This window comes from Mustela lutreola, chromosome 11, assembly GCF_030435805.1.
Source record: "Mustela lutreola isolate mMusLut2 chromosome 11, mMusLut2.pri, whole genome shotgun sequence".
Taxonomy (NCBI): domain Eukaryota; kingdom Metazoa; phylum Chordata; class Mammalia; order Carnivora; family Mustelidae; genus Mustela; species Mustela lutreola.
In genome coordinates this window covers 52,829,935-52,851,294 of record NC_081300.1, presented here as the reverse complement: position 1 = coordinate 52,851,294, position 21,360 = coordinate 52,829,935, and the positions used below count along the sequence as shown (strand labels likewise).

At 36.7% G+C, this 21,360-nt stretch overlaps 1 protein-coding gene across 17 annotated transcripts in view; it reads left to right on the top strand.

The window, feature by feature from the left end:
- The window catches only part of DLGAP1 (DLG associated protein 1), an 889,418-nt gene that overhangs the window by 830,746 nt on the left and 37,312 nt on the right, over nt 1–21,360 (top strand). For all 17 annotated transcript variants that reach the window (XM_059140358.1, XM_059140356.1, XM_059140355.1 and 14 more), the window contains one exon: nt 2,828–2,919. In XM_059140358.1, coding sequence (XP_058996341.1) covers nt 2,828–2,919 — 92 coding nt within the window. The remainder of the gene's footprint in view (nt 1–2,827; nt 2,920–21,360) is intronic.

Here is a 21,360-nt window from a genome sequence, read left to right as displayed (position 1 = left end):
ACCTGAGCTGAAGGCAGAGGCCCAGCCCACTGAGCCTCCCAGGCGTCCCAGGAAGAGATTTTTTAAGGGGACTTATCTCAAGTCAAAATTCCAGAGATAATCTTAATGGATTCCAAAAAAGAAGAGATATTACATGGTTTCCAATGGTTTCCAACCATTACAAATTAAAACTAGAAAGTAATGCTAAGCAGATAACAAAAACTACCATCTAAATATATTAAAAAGTATTCTAAATAACATTTGGATGAAGGAGGAAATCCAAGAGTATTATGAAATAAATGACGAGAATCCTAAAAATCATCACTATGGGTTGTGGCCCTAGCTATGATCTCAGAAGAATTCATAGCCCTAAGTTCTTTCACAGTTATGCAAAAAAATCACAATATAAACAAAACACTCAATTCACAAAACTATAAAAGAACAGTAAATTGGAAGGAAATTATTAATGATGAAAGTAGAAATAAATGCATTGGAAAACAAAAACTGACCAACAGCAAGAAAAACTAAAATAGAATTGATATATGAAACCAAAGTCAGTTCTCTGGGAAAAAAATATAAAGTTTGACTGAAAGGGAAAACACAAATTAACAATATTAGAAATTAGAAATCCTTTTTAAAAATTACAAAAAATTCTTGTTCACAACTTTATGCTGGTAAATTTTAAGGTCAAAATAAAATAGAAAAACATATAAATTAGTAATATTACTGTAAGAGGAAGTATAAAATCTGGGAGGGATGACTGGGTGGCTCAGTTGGTTAAGCATCTGCCGTTGGCTCAGGTCAGGATCCCAGGGTCCTCGGATCAAGTCCTGCATCAGGCTCCCTGCTCAGCAGGGAGTCTGCTTCTCCCTCTGCCTCCCACTCCCCCTCTTGTACTCTCTCTCTCTCTCTGACAAATAAATAACAAATAAATAAATAAAATCTTAAAAAATAAAAAATAAAATCTGGGAGAGGAAATCTAATAACCATAGAACCTCTATGTGTTTGTCACAAAAGCTATCATTTAAATATAGACATATTTGCTTTCTTTTTTTTTTTTTTTTTTAAATTAACAACTAATGTATTATTTGCTTCACGGGTACAGGCCTGTGAATCTTCAGTCTTACACACTTCACAGCACTCACCATAGCACATACCCTTCCCAATATCCATAATCCAGCCACCCTGTCCCTCCCCTTCCACCTCCCAGCAACCCCCAGTTTGTTTCCTGAGATTGAGTCTCTCATGGTTTGTTTCCCTCCCAATCCTATCATTTCATTTTTTCCCTCCCTATCCCCCATGACACCCTGCCCTGCCTCTCAAATTCCTCATATCAGAGGGATCATATGATAATTGTCTTTCTCTGACTGACTTATTTCACTCAGCATAATACTCTCTAGTTCTACCCACGTCATTGCAAATGGCAAGACTTTGGTTTTCTGATGGCTGCACAGTATTCCATTGTGTATATATATGTGTATGTGTGTGTGTGTGTGTGTGTGTGTGTATAAAACACATCTTTTTTAGCCATTCATCTGTTGATAGACATCTAGGTTCTTTCCATAGTTTGGCTATTGTGGACATTGCTGCTGTAAATACTGGGGTGCACGTGCCCCTTCAGATCACTACATTTTTATCTTTAGAGTAAATACCTAGTAGTGCGATTGCTGGGTTACAGGGTAGGTCTATTTTCAACTTTTTAAAGAACCTCCATACGGTTTTCCAGAGTGGCTGCACCAGCTTGCATTCCCACCAACAGTGTAGGAAGGTTCCCTTTCCTCTGCATCCTCACCAACATCTGTCATTTCCTGACTTGTTAATATTAGCCATTCTGACTGGTGTGAGGTGGTATCTCACTGTGGTTTTGATTTGTATTTTCCTGATGCTGAGTGATATTGAGCACTTCTTCATGTGTCTGTTGACCATTTGGATGTCTTCTTTGCCGAAATGTCTATTCATGTCTTCTGCCCATTTCCTGATTGGATTATTTGTTCTTTGGGTGTTGAGTTTGATAAGTTCTTTACAGATTTTGGATAATAACCCTTTATTGATATTTGCAAATATCTTCTCCCAATCTGGCAGTTGTCTTTTGGTTTTGTTGACTATTTCCTTTGCTGTGCAAAAGCTTTTGACCTTGATGAAGTCCCAATAGACACATTTTCTATGTGAGCTGCAGTCTACATAGCTACTTAGGAATCATGGCATGATATTCAAAGTCAATTTCTTAGTTTAAGGGGGAAAAAATGAAGATACCATATAGTTTATCTTTAAAAGTTAGTACCTAAATCTCAATATCAACCATTCTAACTATAGTAAATAAAATTTCTTCCTTCTTTTGTATTTTGTTATCTGCAAATTCACAACTTCTAAGAACCATTTCCATGCAGTGTTCCTTTCTAATATAGTGCATTCACAGGTAAGCACATACTCACAAATCGGTGGAGACTGTGGATTCTGAGAAACAAACTGAGGGTTTTGGAGGGGACAGGGGTGGAGGGGGTTGGGTGAGCCTGGTGGAGGGCACATATTGCATGGAGCACTGGATGTGGTACATAAACAATGAATCTTAGAACACTGAAAAAATAAAATTAAAAAAAAAACAAATCTATGGGGCAATCATAGACATTTAAGAGCAAATAAAATTTCATTTTACTAAGATCAGCAGAGTCAAAGCACATGCTAACAGTGTAGTGATGGCCCTCATCAAATACACAAATATTGAACAAATAGGCTACAAATCACAAAATATTCCAGTAGTACTGCAGAGGTTTCTGATAAAATGTGACATTTGTTTTTCAGGCAAGATTACTAAAATAGGGCATCTCTGCCTGTTTGATTATTTCTTCAGGTGGATGATGCTGAAGAGACTGATAAAACAGGGGAAAATAAAGCACCCAGTAAGTTCCAGTCCGTAGGAGTGCAAGTAGAAGAAGAGAAGTGGTGAGTCTATTGGCATTTGTCATCTTTCATCTTGATATTGGCAAGTATGGTACCAGTATTTCCCCCTGACATAAACCTACAAGATTCAGTGATATTTTCCATTAACTTTGGAAGCATTTAGCTGATTCCTTCCTCTACTTTAATACTGGAAACCACTCAAGTTTTTGCTAGAATATTAGAGTAACCACATCATATTCACATATACATAAATACTCTGTGCAGTACTGTTGTGTTGCCAAACCATTCCTCTTCAAAAAAATCTTCCCATTTTGGACTGTAGACTTTTTAAAAGAAGAGGATTTATCTTATTCCTATTTTTATTCCTAGCACTTAATTGTGTCTGGTGTTTAGTATGCACTCGATGATGAAAAGGGAAGAACGGAAGGAAGGAAAAAAAGAGAAGATCTATCATTATCTTGAATCACCAGTTCCTTTAGATTATTCCTTAAAATAATCTTACTCAAGAATATGAATATCTAGAACTGGAAATTAAGAGTTTCAGAAACTAGAAGGAATTTCTGAGATCACTACATTCATTTTATGAATGAGAACTTAATCCAGAGAGATATATGAGTTTCTCAATCAAACTGTAAGGTACATGATGGGTAGAACTATATTTTATTAATAGTAGTACCCCCAGCTTCTAGAACTGTTTTTTCACATACTAAGCATACAATATATATTGGTGAACGAAGTAGAACTGCAGTTATAGTGTGAGAAATAGCTCTATATCATAGATCAGTGTATCATCTCAACTTTGTCACTAACTTTCTGTGTGTTGATTAGAAGGAATCAGTTGGAGGTCATCCAGCTATCCGACTATCTATCCATCCAATAAGTATCTACAGATTGCATCCCAAATGCAAGGCTATATGCAACATAAACTGAGTATCTGGGTAAAGGTTATCTGGGAAAAATGGCTTAAAAATCAGTTTATAGGGTGCCTGGGTGACTCAGTGGGTTAAGCCGCTGCCTTCGGCTCAGGTCATGATCTCAGGGTCCTGGGATCGAGTTCCGCATTGGGCTCTCTGCTCAGCGGGGAGCCTGCTTCCTCCTCTCTCTCTGCCTTCCTCTTTGCCTACTTGTGATCTCTCTCTGTCGAATAAATAAATAAAATCTTTAAAAAAAAAATCAGTTTATAGAAGGGGTGTAATTTCAGGGCCTTGTGGTATTAACACTGCACTTGTATCTAGGAGGTTTTCATATATGTATATATAATATTTTTTAGAATTTCATGTAATTAAATAATCTTGAACCCCAGAAAATCGATACAACCATGTGGAAACTAATATGACAGCAATATATGGTGATGCTGTGAAATGCAGAAGCCTGATGATTCAATGACCTGTACCCCTGGGGCAAATAATACATTATATGTTAATAAAAAAATATTTTTTTAAAAAGATCAGCAATAGTTATATATGTATCCATACCCATTGATCCAGTAAACATATTCATTGAGCTATCCTGAATGAAATCACTCAAAGGATGGGAACCAACTGCAGAACATTATCTATCATTGTAAATGAAAAATAATAACTATCAAATGTCAATATTAAGAGAATATACCAGAGCATTCTAAACAAGGTCTGCCCTCACGAGAAACTATTTTACCAGAGCCTAACCTGCTGGAGTCTTATCAGAGACCAAACCACCCAGGGGAAGGGAAATATCCAACTCCAGCTCCCTCTAGCCTTACATGTGGAAGAAGCACAACATCCAACCCTCCCCCCTCTAGCCATTCTGTCTTTACACAAGATGGAGAGAAACTGGAAAGTACTGTTGAAGTTCATGGTCCAGGGGTGCAGGTTTACCAAAAGATCTCCTAATCAATCAGCATGCTTCCCCTCCCCCACACCTGTCACATTACTAAGGGCCTATTCACCATAGTTCCTTTTACCCAGGACACCATGCCTATTCTTCAATAATAATTTATAAAGCATACTAAAAGGTAAAAAGCCCAGTTTAGAGTGACTGAACAAGCATTAGAACCAGTCAGATATGGCAGGACTATTGGAATTATCAAACCGGAAAAAGTAAACAGCATGTAAGAACAGATGGAAAATGGAAGCAAAGGTATGGAAATTCTAAGAAAGAATAAATAAGATTTGCTAGGGATCAAACATACTGTAACAGAAAGGAAGACGGCCTTTGATGGGCTCATCAGTAGACTAGACACAGAGGAGCAAAGAATTTCTGAGCTTGAGGGTAAAATAATAGAAACTCTCAAAACTAAAAGCAAAGAGAAACAAACTGAGGGGAAAAAAAAACCCCAAAACCCAAAAACCAGGATTTCCAAAAACTGTAGGACAATTATAGAAGAAACATGCATAATGGGAATAACAGAAAGAAAAGAAAGAAAGGAAATAGTAACTGAGAATTTCTCCAAATTAATGTCTGACACCAAACCACAGATCCAGGTCTCAGAAAAGATATAGCAGAATAAATGCCCAAAACAGTACACCTAGAGATACCATATTCAAGGAAAATCAAAAGGAAAAAGTCCTGAAAGGAACAAAAGAAAAAAAAAAAGAGAGGGAGAAAGTGAAAAAAAAAAAAAAACCACCTTTTTATAGTGGGGCAAAGATAAGAATGACATGCAACTTTTCTTTAAAAAAGCATGCAAGTAAGAAGAGTGGAGTGAAATATTAAATATTTGAAGGGGAAAAGCCCACCAACCTAGAATTCTGTACTCTAAAATTATCCTTGAAAAGTGAAAGAGAAATAAAGTCGTTCTCAGACAAATAGAAATTGAAGAAATTTGTTGTCAGTAGAACTGCCTTGTGAGAAATATTAAAAAGTTTTCAGGAGCGCCTGCCTGACTCAGTTGGAGAGCACACAACTCTTCATCTTGGGGTCATGAGTTCAAGTCCCATGTTGGACACAGAGATTACAAAAGAAGAAAAGAAGGAAAGAAAGAAAGAGAGGAAGGGAGGAAGGGAAAGAAAAGGAAAGAGAGGGAAGGAGGGAGGGAAAGAAACTTAAAAAAAAAAAAAAAAAGATCCTCAGACAAAAGGAAGATGATAAAGGCTAGAAACAAATCCACATAAAGAAAGAGTATCTAAAAGAAGAAAAAGACGAAGAAGAAGAGCATCTGAGAAAGAATGAGTGAAGGCAGAATAAAGAGTTTTTCTTTTTTTTCCATTGGTGTCTTTTATCTCATAAGCTTCCCAACAAACCAGTGAGAACTCTCAACTCAAACACAGAGCTTGTCTAAAACCAAAGAGTTACTAAGACAGAGAAGCCGGACTTGGAATCCCAGTGTCCACACCCACGCTCTTACATGTTTGTGATCCCCCCCTTAGAAGAGGCCTAAGTCATATGAGTGACTTGATCCAGAGAATGTGTTCTATCAAGTTCAAATGATAGAGACATCTGGAGATTCTAAAGGTGTCTTATAGTTCATCTTTTTTTAGCCTGAAAGCCTATGGGAACTAGTTGAACTAATATAGCCTTTCTTTAAAAGCTAATCATCAAGGGTGCCTGGGTGCCTCAGTGGGTCAAGCTTCTGCCTTCAGCTCAGGTCATGATCTCAGCATCCTGGGATCAAGTCCCGCATAGAGCTCTCTGCTCAGTGGGGAGCCTGCTTCCCTCTCTCTCTGCCTGCCTCTCTGCATACTTGTGATCTCTCTGTCAAATAAATAACTAAAATCTTAAAAAAATAAAAAGCTAATCATCATTAGCTCATGAGAAATGAGTTAATTGTAATTAAGTTCTCATTAGTGTACAATTAAGAGGCTTGCCATTCCGTAACTAGCTAATAACCAGAAATCAATGAGACCATAGCTGATGAGCCTTACCAAACCTCCAGAGTCCAAACCTCTATCTGAACCTTCTCAAAATGCTCTAGGAACCTGGTCCATAGTCTTTTCCAAAAACAACAATGGAGCACTTTGCATGTCTGTGAATGCAGCCTGTTTTCAAAGCATCAGAAACCTATTAAGAACTCAGAGAGCACTTTTGCTAGTACAGACTTCAAGATAATTGGAAGCCCGAGAGGACTGCAGCCTAAGCTGGTCCTTAAACACCATCTTATCCCTCAGGCTCACAGAGAAGTGTCTTGCCCTGAATTATAGAGCACCCTGGTATTGAAACTAGGAGCCAGCTCCAGGCTTCACATTTCAAGTCTCATACCCTGTCTGCTCCATTCTGCTAACATTCATAGGTACTGTCTGAAGTCAAAGGAGATATATATATATATATATACGTATATATATATATATACACAGACTACGTACTGTGTATATATATATATCTCCTTTGACTTCAAAGATATATATATATATATATATCTCAGCAATGATACAAAGAATGGGAGGGAAGAATTAGGATTATTTAATTACATAGTACTTGCACCACTCCCGAAGTGGTAGAGTGTTATTTGAAAGCACACTTGGGTGAGTTGTAAAATTTATGCTGCAATCTCTAGGGCAACTATTAAAAAGAGTAAAAAAGGAAGCACAGTTGACCTTTGAACAACATGGGTTTGAACTGTGCAGGTCCACTTACACACAGATTTTTTACAGTATAGTATTGTTAAATGTCTTTTCTCTTCCTGGTGATTTTCTTAATAAAAGTTTCTTTTTTCTAGTTTATTTGACTGTAAGAATAGAGTATATAATAGTTATAACATACAAAATATAGACATAATCCATGAAAAAAAAGTAATTGATAAACTCTGGACCTCATTAAAATTGAAAGCTTCTGCTCTTGAAAGACAGAGTCATGAGAATGAGAAGGCAAGCCACACACTGGGAGAAAATATCTGCAAAAGACACAACTAATAAAGGGCTGCTATCCAAAATATACAAATAACTCTTGAAACTCAATAATAAGAAGGCAAACAACCTGATTTTTTAAATGGGCAAAAGATTTTAACAGGTACCTCCCCTAAGATACACAAATGGCAAGTAAGCATATAAAAAAATTTTCCACATCATATATCATTAGGGAACTGAAAATTAAAATAATGAAATACCACTAATCACATATTAGAACGGCCAAAATCCAAAACACTGACAATACTAAATGGTGGTAAGGCACCATTAAGTCTTGTTCATTTTTGGCGGGAATGCAAAATGGTTCAGCCACTTTGGAAAACAGTTCAGCAATTTCTTACAAAACTAAACATTGCCATAAAATCCAGCAATCGCAGTCCTTGGTAACTACCAAAAGAGTTGAAAATGTATGTTCACACAAAAACTTGCACGTAAATATTGATAGCAGCTTTATTCATAATTGCAAAACTTGGAAGCAACCAAGACATCCTTCTGTAAGTGAAAGAGTAAAGAGCCAGAGGATGGAATCTTATTCAGCATTAAAAAAGAAATAAGCTCTTTAGCCATAAAAAGATGTGCAGGAAACCTAAATGCATATTACTAAGCAAAAGAAGCCAATCTGAAAAGACTACGTACTGTGTGATTCCAACTACCTTCTGGCAAGGGCAAAACTGAGATAGTAAAAATAGTGATTAAAAGAGGGAGAGGAATGCATAGCTGAGCACAGAGGAGTTTTAGGCCAGTGAAACCACTCTGTATACTACTACGATGGTGGATGCATGTCATTGCTCATCCATCCAAACCTGAAGAACATACCCCACTAAGAGTGAACCCTAATGTAAACTATGAATTTTGGATGGTACTGATGTGTCAATATAGGTTCAGGTTGTATCAAATATACCACTCTGGTGGAGGATGTTGATAAAGGGGAGGTCCGGGGCTGGGGGAAGGGGCAGAGGGGATATAAGAAATCACTGTACTTTGTGTTCTATTTTGCTGTGAATCTAAAACTGCTTTAAAAAACAAAGTTTAGGGGTGCCTGCGTGGCTCAGTGGGTTAAAGCCTCTGCCTTCAGCTCAGGTCATGATCCCAGGATCCTGGGATAGAGCCCCACATCTGGCTCTCTGTTCTGTGGGGAGCCTGCTTCCTCCTCTCTCTCTGCTTGCTTCTCTGCCTACTTGTGATCTCTGTCTGTCCAATAAATAAATAAAATCGTAAAAAAAAAAAAAAAGTTTAGGGGTACCTGGGTGGCTCAGTGGGTTAAAGCCTCTGCCTTCGACTCGGAGTCATGATCCCTGGGTTTGGGGATCGAGCCCCACATCGGGCTCTCTGCTCAGCAATCTGCTTCTCCCACCCCTGCCTGCCTCTCTGCCTACTTGTGATCGCTGTCCATAAAATAAATAAATAAAATCTTTTCTAAAAAGTTTATTAATTAAAAAGAAGAGGAATAGTAGATAATAGTGTTAACCTCAGAGTGTTGTCTTAGGGTATATGGTTTAATGTATGTATGTAAAACTTTTAGAAAAATACCTGACATATAGGAAACACCATATAAATGTTTCCTACTCTATTATGTACCCAAATGGAATCTCCCTAAAGATTAAAATCTCAAGAAAGTAATTATACCACTTTTTCTGAAGCAATAAGAGAAAATTATCTCAATTTTAAAATTGAGATATTTCAAACATTTCCCCTGCAGTCAACTATTCTGTTTTATCAAATAAATACCCTAATATGTATCTATCTATGATAATGCTAAATACTGCATTCTTTGGACACACCTAATAACAACCCCAAAACTTGGAATGAGCCACTTTTACCATGTTTTGAAAAAGTTGAACATTTAATGAATTACTGAACTTTGTAGGATGGTCAGTTTCTCAGTACTTTGAATGGTTTATTTCAGAGTCATCTCCCAAAAGGACTGGCAATCTCAATTTTCCTGTTTAATTTTTCAAAACATACCCTTCCTCAAAGGTCACTTTATAGTTAACCGATGTAAAATAAACAAATTGATGTTAATGATTGTTTTCAACCTCTCCAAAAGAAATCCACTGTCAAACAGGGATTACTTACAACTTCTGTCTCTGATTAGGATTCTTTTTTACAATTCTGCTAGTAGTAATTAATTGAGATAGGATCTTAAAAAGCAAAATTGGGCAGATGAGATTATCTAAGGACAGCTAAGGGAATTTTTTTTTAATTATCTAGTGATAAATTGTTACAGTGTTGAATGGCTAGTACAATCCATCTCTTTATTTCTGAGATAGACTGATAAACAACTGTAACCTAACAAAAAGTGAGAGAATAGAAATAGAGCCAGAGAAAGAAAGAGATCATACAAAGAGAGGAAGATTAACTAAGACTTTTAAGAGGCCAAGAAACTCATTATCACCTTTTTTTAAAAAAAGACTTTATTTGACAGAGAAAGAGAGATCACAAGTAGGTGGGAGGGCGGTGGGGGGGGGGGACGACAAGCTCCCTGCTGAGCAGAGAGCCCAGTGGGGAGCTCAATCCTAGAACCCTGAGATCATGACCTGACCTTCAGAGGCTTAACCCACTGAACCACCTAGGCACTCCTCATTATCATCTTTTGAATCCATCACAATTTAGGAACCAAAACTAATTCACCCAAGTCCACCTGGCTGATTTGTCTATGAAGGGGTAGACTTTAAATCTAGGTGTTCTGCAGTGCTACAAATTAAAACAGAAGGAATAAGTTAATAACTAATTAGTAAAATGTACTAAGTAACCAATCTGCTCCAAAAAGAGGAATCTAAATGGAGTATTCTAAAAATCTCCCTGGTGTACTTGCAGATGGCCATTATGACCTCAAAATGCCATCCATAGTAGATGTGCCACATCCCTTCTCCAGAGCTACCTCGTGGTGGGGACCATGCCTTAAGAATGCTGTCTAAAGGTCTTTGGTTTAAATGCCACGGCAGTGCCAAATGAGAGATAACAAATGCATGCAACAAGACTGCTTCTCTTAAGCCAGGGAAGAAATTCCTCATCTCCATCAAACATTAGCTGTCTTTCCCCAACTCCTGTTTCAAGGATCAGCTAGCTGCCCTGTTGGATAGGATCCACACAGCATACAGTATTTATTGTTATGAGGGACTGAATGATCTCAAGCAAAGACGGCAAACCTTGGCAACACCTCCTGCTCTGCCTCTGCTCTGTATCCCAATGCCTCCTAGCATCCTGTCCCCATCTCATTCTTCTGACTGCTCCCCTAGGAATTTGCACGAGGTCTTCTTGTCTTTTGAGCTAATAATTAGCAAATCCAGTAAACCAATCCTTCCTATTTACTACAGTGAGAAAGCAAAGGGGCTCCCACGGATCTCCCCTGTCCTTCCAAGTAATAATCGAGTATTAACCATGGTTCATACAAGGCTTTTTTTTTTTTTTTTAAGACTTTCTTACATGATCCCACTAATGACTCTAAAACTCTAACAGTGGATACAAAAAGAAGAAGAATATATTTATTTTCATTATAAGAGTGGTATATAAATTTACATGGAGGAAAACATAAAGCAGTATGTGGGCAGTTTATACCTCTCTGATGGGATTTCTGAACAATGAAAAAATTGTGTGTATGTGTGTCTTAAGTATCATCTATCACTTCCATAATTATGTATTATTAAATCTAATTAATGATTTAAAAGTAAGATACTATTTATACATTATGAAAATTTATAAATTACAGAAGTAAAATTCCCCATAATTTCACTCACTAACCATGAATTAATAAAGGGGTATACTTTTTACCCATACTTTTTCCATAAACATGTTAAGTTACTAAAATTGTTCAATGTTATAAAATTTAGTGGATTGCCTGGGTGGCTTAATCAGTTGGGCAGCTGCATTCAGCTCAGGCCATGATCTCAGCATCCCAGTCAGGCTCCCTACTCAGCAGAGAGTCTTCTCCCTCTCCCTCTCCTCTGCCACTCCACCCCTGCTTGTGTTTTCTCTCTCTCTCCATCTCAAATAAATAAATAAAATCTTCAAGAAAATAAAATAAAATTTAGTAATAATTTGGGATACCTGGCTGGCTCAGTCAGAAAAGGATATGACTCTTGATGTGATCATGAGTTTGAGTCCCACACTGGGTATAGAGATTACTAAAGAAAAAAGAAAAGAAAAAAAAAAGCAAAACTTTAAACAAAAATAAAAATAAAATCAACTGTTATAACAAAAGTTTTCTCATCATAAAAAATTCACAACAGATAATTCTTTTGATGGTTATACAATATTCAGGAATAAGTATAAACCATAATTTGCTTCCCCTGTCTCCCACTGTTAAATATCTCCATTATTTCTAGATTGACTTCTGGTTAAAAACAGTGAAAAAGGGGTGCCTGGGTGGCTCAGTGGGTTAAAGCCTCTGCCTTCGGCTCAGGTCATGATCGCAGGGTACTGGGCTCAAGTCCGCATTGGGCTCTCTGCTCAGTGGGGAGCCTGCTTCCTCCTCTCTCTCCACCTGCCTCTCTACCTACTTGTGATCTCTGTCAAATAAATAAATTAAAAAAAAAAAAAAAACAGTGAAAAAAATACATAAACCATCTTTGAGGCCTTCTGAAACTAAATGGCAGTAAAAGGATTTTTTGCTTCTTTGGGCATTAATTGCCAAGGATGATGAGAACAGGAGAGAGAAAAAGAACAGTGACATTCTGGAAACTGGAAGGCAGATAGACAAGTGATGCTGACTCAACTGACCAGAAAAAGCAGAATCCTAATAAAGCCAGTGATGCAAAAACCGAAGATGCAATTCAATTTAAACTTCAGAACCCACAAAAGGCATGGGGCCTATCAGCACTGGGAGCTCTGAGAAGTAGGGATGAAGGAGCTAAGAACTCTTTATACCTGCAGAGCCCAGTGACAGCCCTTCCGCACTCTGGCAGAAGACTGGAAGTTTCTTTTGTTCAGGTGCTAAAGCAAAGGATCTCAGAGATGGCGGACAGCAGCACAGTTGAAGGCACCCTTATGAGCCTGAAAATAGGAAGATAAGTGAAAATTAACAAACAGAATGCTAAGGCACCCCGCCCTAAGCCTCCTTATGCTCACACTGCTTCCAGAATCCTGGCAGCCAGATTTATTCCCTCTAAGCAGAAGTATGAAACAATCTATTGTGGGGGAACTGACCAGTGTGAGCCCAAAGACCCAAAGACACACTGACATCAGAGATTTTGCAAGGTGAGAGCCCAGTAAGATAACCTACAGTGAGGATCACAGGGGGTAAGCTCCTCCCTACTGTAGAGACTTCTGAGGAGGCTTTTACTGTGCCTTTCAAGCATGCGCAGACAGCTAAAATCAGCAAACTCAGATCAGAGTTGTAAGAAAAGAACCAAAAGTTTTAAGGAATGTTCAGAAAATTAAAAATTATTTTTATTTTATTTATTTCTTTTTTTGAGAGTTCTCAGGAAGATCATGGACTACCAGCCTCCAAAACTCTGAGAAAATAAATATCTGCTGTTTAAGCTACTCAGTCCATGATACTTTATTAGGACAGCCTTAGAAGACTAATATAAGGGGAAAAGCAGTATATTTGTAACATTAGCTGTGACTAAAAGGGACATTCATTCATATTGCAAATGCATTCAAAAACTGGAATTCTGTGTTGGTTTTGTGAGCAGTAGCACGTCATGAAGCTTCTCGATTTGATTTCTTCAAATGACTGAGTTCTAAAATTTGTAAGACTTTTTAACTTGTAAAAAGTCTAGAGATCTAGGATCAAACATTTAACTGATTTTTTTTTTCTGCCCATGGTATAGGATTTTGACCAAAAGAATAGACTTGAAATAGGGAGTCAGTGGGATTTGCAAGTGTCATTGTAACATTTTTCAGCTTTGTTTTAGACCAGTAATATAAAGAAGCAAACTATCACATTTCGGAAAGTGTATCTGTTTTCCTGGGGAAAAATTATTTTTAAGAGAAAAGAAGGGACACGTGGGCAAGGAAAATTCCATGACAGAAGTGAAAATTGAGGGGCACCTGGGTGGCTCAGTGGGTTAAAGCCTCTGCTTTCAGCTCAGGTCACAATCCCAGAGTCCTGGGATCAAGTCAAGCATCAGGCTCTCTGCTTCAGTAGGGAGCCTGCTTCCCCTTCTCTCTTTCTGCCTGCCTCTGTGCCTACTTGTGATCTCTGTCTGTCAAATAAATAAAATCTTTAAAAAAAAAAAAAGAAGAAGAAGAAGTGAAAATTGATAGTGTCTCTGGGGTGTCTGGCATCCCCAGTCTTTAAATGTTGGACTCTCAATTTTAGCTCAGGTCATAATCTCAGGGTTGTACATTGAACCCCACATGGGGCTCTGAGCTCAGCGTGCAGTTTGCTTGTCCCTCTCCCTCTGCTCCTCCTCTGCTCATGTTCTCTTTCTCTCTCTCTCTCAAATAAATAAATCTTTTTAAAAAAGAAAAAGAAAATTGATACGGTTTCTTACGGAGCATCTTATCCCCTTGGGGGGGGGGGGAGAAAAAAGTGCTCTTAGAAATTAAAAACTTAATAGCAAAACAGAAGAGCTGGAAGATAAATTGAAGAAATTTCTAGAAAAAGTACAAAAGGGGAAAAGCAAAGAAGTAATCCATGAAACAAGTAATCTAACTCAAGAAAGGGTGGAAAGGAGACCTCAAGATGATAGAGAAGAGAAATCTCCAGACAACAGTTGTACAGCAGGTCTAGGGAGTGACCAGCTGTGATGGAGCAGGTCAGAAGCTCTGTGAAAGACTAATTCAAGAAGACTTGCAGCATAACTATGTATTTGTTTCAGTGCATGCAGAGAAAACTACACATCTGGGAGAATTTTGAGAATTGAGTTATAGTGTTAAGTACATAAAAAATAAAGCAAATTTTTAAAAAGGAGAAAAATAAAAAGGAAAAAATGTGTAGAATGTAGAATATAATATGGCATACTAGTTTGCTAGAGCTTCTATAGCGAAACATCACTGACTGGGTGGCTTAAACAACAGAAATTTATTTCCTCACAGTTCTGGAAGCTATAAGTCCAAATCAAGGTGTTGGTAGGGTTGGTTTCTTCTTCGGCTTTTAGCTTATAGATAACTGTCTTCTCCCTGTGTCTTCAGAAGCTTTTCTCTCCCTGTGTCCCAATTTCCTCTTCTTATAGAGGTATCCATCTCATTGGATTAGGGCCCACTCACGTGCTTTTAATCACTTCTTTAAAGTCCAGTCTCCAAAAACAATCACATTCTGAGTTACCAGAGGTTAGGACTTCCACATCTGAATTTGTTGAGGGAGAAGTGCACAATTGGTAACACACAGTCAGCTAGATACACTATTTCCTGCTCATAATAATGTAGTCATAAAAAGCAAGTTCTGAATATTGATTCAAATTTACAATGTAACTATATCAGGAGAATGGAAAAAAATACTGGACCAGACCAGAAGTGCACACGTGCACACGCACACACGTACAGAGACAGAGACAGACAGATGGACACACAGAGAGACAGTGAGACAGGGACAGAGACGGAGACAGAGAGAGAATGACGAGAAGGAGTGAATGAAGATGAGGTGAGAGAAATCTAAAGGTTCATCTTTCCTAAAGACAAAAACTAAATTTTTAACAAATAGTAACGTTTGTTATTTAGAAGTAGTATTTAAAAGTGGCTGCCAGCAGAACAGAAAATTACTACACCAGTGGACCAGGAATTACTATTTTTCATGCCAGACTTGCAGAACCACTTGATATTTTAAAATTCTGTGCATGTATAACTTCGCTAAAAATCAAAAGCAACTGATCAAAATAATGATATATAATATTGTGATAAATATCTTTGTGCACTATATATTTTTGCTATTTCAGATTATTCTATTTCTGGGCTTAAGAATTCAAACATTTTTTAAATGTTCTTGATACCCATTTGCAAATAGCTCCTGAAAAAATCTGCACCACTTTATTCTCAGAGAGAGGCATTTGAGTGCATAGATACTTGTCCTCTTCATATCCCCTCATTGTTTTAACAGCTTTATTGAAATTGACATATAATAAACTATACATACAAATTATATAATTTGATAGATTTGTATGTATTTGTCAGAAATATATATATATATGTATGTATGTATGTATGTATGTATGTATATAATAATGGAACTATTACCACCATTGAAATAAAGAACACATCCACCACCTCCAAAGGTTTCCACTTACCCTTACACAGTCAGCCCCTCCTGCCCTCCCACCTCTTCTCCCCTACCCCTTTCCCCACTTGTTGACACTTGTGTGCATTTTCTAGAATTTTTTAAAGATAGAATATCCTTTTAAAATATTTATTGATATATGTGTATGGACTGGTTTTTGCATTCTCCATGCTGTTCCATTGAACTAATTGCCTATCTTCATGCTAAAACTACACTATTCTAACTATTGTAGCTTTAGAGTAAGTCTTGAAGTTAGATACTGTATGTCCTTCAATTCCTTTTTGTCAGTTTATTTTTTTCCCTTGCAATTCTAGGTCCTCTGCCTTTCCATAATGAGTTTTAGAAAGAGTTTGTTGTTAATATCCATTAAACACCTACCAGATTTTGATTGACACTGCATTGAATCTATACATCACAGAAGATTTCACATCTTAACAATCTTTCTTCATTCGTTTATTTTAAAAGATTTTATTTATTTGACAGACAGAGTTCACAAGCAGGCAGAGAGGCAGGCAGAGAGAGGTGGGGGGAAGCAGGCTCCCTGCTGAGTAGAGAGCCTGATGCGTGGCTCTGGGTCCTGGGATCGAGCTCCTGAGATCATGACCAGAGCTAAAGGCAGAGGCTTTAACCCACTGAGCCACTCAGGTGCCCCTTGTTTATTTTAAAAGATTTATTTATTTATTTGAGAGAAAGAGAGAGCATGTGAGCAGGGGGAGGGGCAGAGGGAGAGAGAGAGAAGCAGACTCCCCACTGAGCTCAGTCTCACAACCCTGAGATCATAACCTGAGCCAAAACCAAGAATTGGATACTTAACCAAAAGCAACCCCTCTCTCTTCTGTTATTTAGCAATATTATGTAATTTACAGTGTACATGTCTTGCACATATTTTGTCAGATTTGCCCATAGATACTTCTTTTTGTCCCTGATCCTATAAATGGTATTTTTTACTTTATTTACCAACTATCTATTGTTAGATCATAGAAATACCATCGATTTGTGTGTGTTGATCTTCTATCCTATAATGTTCTTAAACCAGCCTACTAGTTTCGGTGTCTTTTTTGTAAAGTTCATGTGATATTCTAGACTACCAAGTTATCTACAAAAAAGGGCAGATTTATTTCTTTTCACCTGGATGCATCCTTTTTCTTGTTTTATTACACTGGCTAAAAACTCCAATACAATTTTGAATAAAAGTCATGAGTATCGTCACCCTTGCCTTACTTCTGATCTTTTGTAAACATATTCAATCTTTCATCATTAAATATTATGTGAGCTTTATGTTTTTTGTAGAAGCGCTTTACTGAATAGAGGAAGTTCCTCTCTACAACTAGTTTGTTGAGAATTATGATCAGGAACGGATGTTGGATTTTTGTCAATTTCTTTTTTTTTTTTTTTTGTAACTAAAGAGATATGACAAGGTTTTTCATTTTAAACTATGAATATAATAAATTGCACTAATTTTTTTAAATATTTTATTTATTTATTTGAGAAAGAGATAGAGTGAGAGAGCATAAGCAGGGGGAGAGGGAGAGGGAGAAGAAGGCTCCCCACTGAGCTGGAAGCCCAATTCGGGGCTTGATCACAGGACCCTGGGATCACGACCTGAGCCAAAGGCAGACATTTAACCAACCGAGCCACCCAGGTGCCCCTTGACTGATTTTTTAAATTATGGTAAAATACATATAAAACAAATCTTACCATTTTAACTATTTTACATGTACAATTCAGTGGCATTAAGTCATTTGCAATGTTGTACAACCATTACCACTATCTAGCTCTAAAATATTTTCATCACTTCAAACAAAAATCTGATAACCATTAAGCAGTCACTGTCTATTCACCCTTCCTCCCAGCCTTTTGAAACTGCTAATCTGTTTTCTGTCTTTATGGATTTGCCTACTGGATATTTCTTATAAGTGGAATCATATAATATGTAGCCTTTTGTGTTTGGTTTGATATTCATCCATGTTGTAGCATGTATCAGTATGTCATTATTTTTTATGGCTGAATAGGCATTATATAGTTATATTACATTGTTCATTCATCTGTTCATGGCCATGTTTTCTCTTTTGGCTATTAAGAATATAGCTACTACAAATATTTGTGTACAAGTTTTTGTTTAAACATCTGTTTTTAATTCTTTTTGGTATTTACCTAGAAGTAGAATTGCTGGGTCACATGGTAATTCTATGCTTAGGATTCCTTTCTGAGGAAGCACCAAATTATATTCCACAGCAATTATACCATTTTACATTCCCACCAACAGTGTATGAGCATTCCAATTTCTCCGCATTTTGGCCAACACTTGTTATTTTCCATTTTTAAAAATTATGACCATCTTAGCGGATATGAAGTGGTATCTCATTATGGCTTAGATTTGCATTTCCCTAATGATTACTGATATTGATTCTTTTCATAAGCTTATTGGCCATTTATCTCTTTGGAGATATACCTATCAAGTCTTTTGCCCATTTTCAATTAATTTTTTTGAGAGACTTTGTTTATTTGAGAGAGAGAACAACAACATGTGAGCCAGGGGGAGGAGCAGAGGAATAGGAACAAGCAGACTCCATGCTGAGTACAGAGCCTGATGCAGGGCTCCATCTCATGACCCTGAGATCATCACTTTAGCTGAAATCAAGAGTCAGATGCTTAACCAACTGAGCCACACAGGTGCCCCAAAGTTTGCCCATTTTTAATATTAGGTTGTTTTTCTTGATGAGTGCTGTATGTGTTCTTTATATATTTTGGATACCAGACCATTATCAGATATGTGATTTACATATATTTTCTCCCCTTCTTTGAGTTGTCTTTTTACCTCATTGATAGTGGGTTTTGATGCACAAAATTTTTAATTTTGATGAATTCCAATTTTTCTCATCACTTAAGCTTTCAATGTCATATTTAAGAAATCACTGCCAAAGCCAAAATAATGCAGATTTGCCCCTATGTTTTAAGAATTACATAGTTTTAACTCCTAAATTAAGGCTTTTGACCTATTTTAAGCTAACTTTTCTGTGTGGTGCGAGGTAGGGATTCAGCTTCTTTCTTTTACATGTGGTATTTATTCAGTTGTCTGAAATTGACTGATTTTTTTAATGTTAACCCAACTTTGTATTCCTGGGATAAGCTCAATTTGGTCATCATGCATAATCCTCCTTATATGTTTTTGGATTTGATTTGCTAATATTTGTATCTGTATTCATGAGAAATATTGTTCTGTAGTTTTCTTGTATTGTCTTTGTTGTCTTTGGTGTTAGAGTAAGGCCTAATAGAAAGATCTAGGAGGCATTTTTCCTCCTCAATCTCCTAAAAGTGTTTGTGTGAATTATTCTAATTTTTCATTAGATATTTAATTGAGTTAGCCAGTGAAACTGTGTGGATCTGGAGTTTACTTTGTGGGAAAGTTTTTTTTCCTAAAAATTTAATTCCTTTAATAGGTATAAGGCTATTTAAGTCATTGATTTCTTACTTGATCCCTAGTAGTTCGTCTCTCAAGAATTTGTCTATTTCATCTAAGTTATCCAATTTATTGGCATAAAGTTGTTCAGAATGTTCCTTTCTAACAATTTTAATAGCTATAGAATCTGTAGTGATGTCACCTGTCTCATTTCTGATATTGGCAATGTATGTCTTTTCTTTCTTTTCCTCATCAGCCTGGCTAGAGGATTACTAAATTTATCAATTTTTTTAAAAGAAAAAGCTTTGATTTCACTGATATTTGTTTTCATGTCTTCTATTTCATTGATTTTTTTTTTTGCTTTTATCTTTTCATTTCTTTTATTCTACTTACCACAGATTGCATTTGCTTTATTTTTTAATTTCTTAAAGTAGCAGCTGAAGATTGAATTGAGACCTTTATTTTTCTGTACTTGGTGTCTAATGCTATAAATGTCCCTTTAAGTACTGTTAAAACCACATCCCACAAATTCTGATTATTGTGTTTTTATTTTCATTCAGTTCAAAATACTTCCTAATCTTGTTTTTTTTTTCTTTAACCCATAGTCTATATCTAGCTCACAAATATTTGGGGACTTGGTAAACATCATTTAGTTATTGATTTCTATTTAATTCCATTATGGCCAGACACCATACTTTATGTCTTGAATCCTTTAAAATTCATTGAGATTTGTTCTATGGGCCAATATACTATCTTGCTAAATAGTCTGTATGCACATGAAAAAAAATGTATATTCTGCTATTTTTGAATGGAGTGTTCTATAAAGGCCAATTAAGTCTGGTTAGTTTTTTAATTACTCTATAAATTTCTGATCGTCTGTCTACATATTCTATCAGTTATTGAGAAAGCAATGTTGAAGCCTTTGACTATAATTATGAATTTATCTATTTTTCCTTATTGTTCTATCAACTTCTGCTTCATGCATTTTGAAGCTTTCTTAGTAGGTGCAAAAACATCTAAGATTGTTATGTCCTCTTCATGAATTGGCCCCTTTATGATTATGAAATCCCTATTTCTCCCTAAGATTTTTTGTTATGAAATCTACCTTGTATGATATTAAGAGAGCCAATTAAGCTTTCTTTTTTTTCTTTCTTTTTTTTTTTAAGTAAGCTCTATGCCCAACGTGGGGCTTGGCCTCATGACTCCAAGATCAAGCATCACATATTCCACCAACTCAGCTAGCCAGGTGCCCCTGAACTTTCTTTTCATTAGTGTAAGCACGAGGTAGTCTTTTTCGTTCTTTCACTTTTAAATTATTTATGTTTAGTTATAGTTGGTCTTGCTTTTTAACCCAATCATACAACCTCCTCCTTTTAATTGGGATACTTAGACCACTTACATTTAATGTAATTGTTGATGTGTTTGGGTTTAGGCTGCCAGTTTGTATTTGTTTGTTATTTGTATCTCCTCTTTGTCCTATTTTTTATTTTTTCTAGCTTCCTTTGGATTATCTTTTTTTTTTTTTTTAAAGATTTTATTTATTTATTTGACAGAGAGAAATCACAAGTAGATGGAGAGGCAGGCAGAGAGAGAGAGAGGGAAGCAGGCTCCCTACCGAGCAGAGAGCCCGATGCGGGACTCGATCCCAGGACCCTGAGACCATGACCCGAGCCAAAGGCAGTGGCCTAACCCACTGAGCCACCCAGGCGCCCCTGGATTATCTTTTTATGATTCTATTTTAGTCCCTTTATTGTCTTATTAGCTGTACCTCTTCATTGTATTTTTAATGGTTGCAACAGGGATTATAATGTATATCTTTAATTATATTATACCTACATTGAAATTAGATCATTTCATATGTAAAAAACTTACTGTTTCCATCCCTCTACTACCAAAAATTGGCTACTGTTATCAAACATTTTATTTCTATGCATATTACAGATCCATAATAGTGTTAGTGTTTTTGCTTTAAAAGTCAATTATCTTTAAAATGATTTAAATAGGGGCACCTGGGTGGCTCAGTTGTTAACCATCTGCCTTTGGCTCAGGTTATGATCCCAGGGTCCTGGGATCAAGCTGTGTGTTGGGCTCCCTGCTCTGTGGGA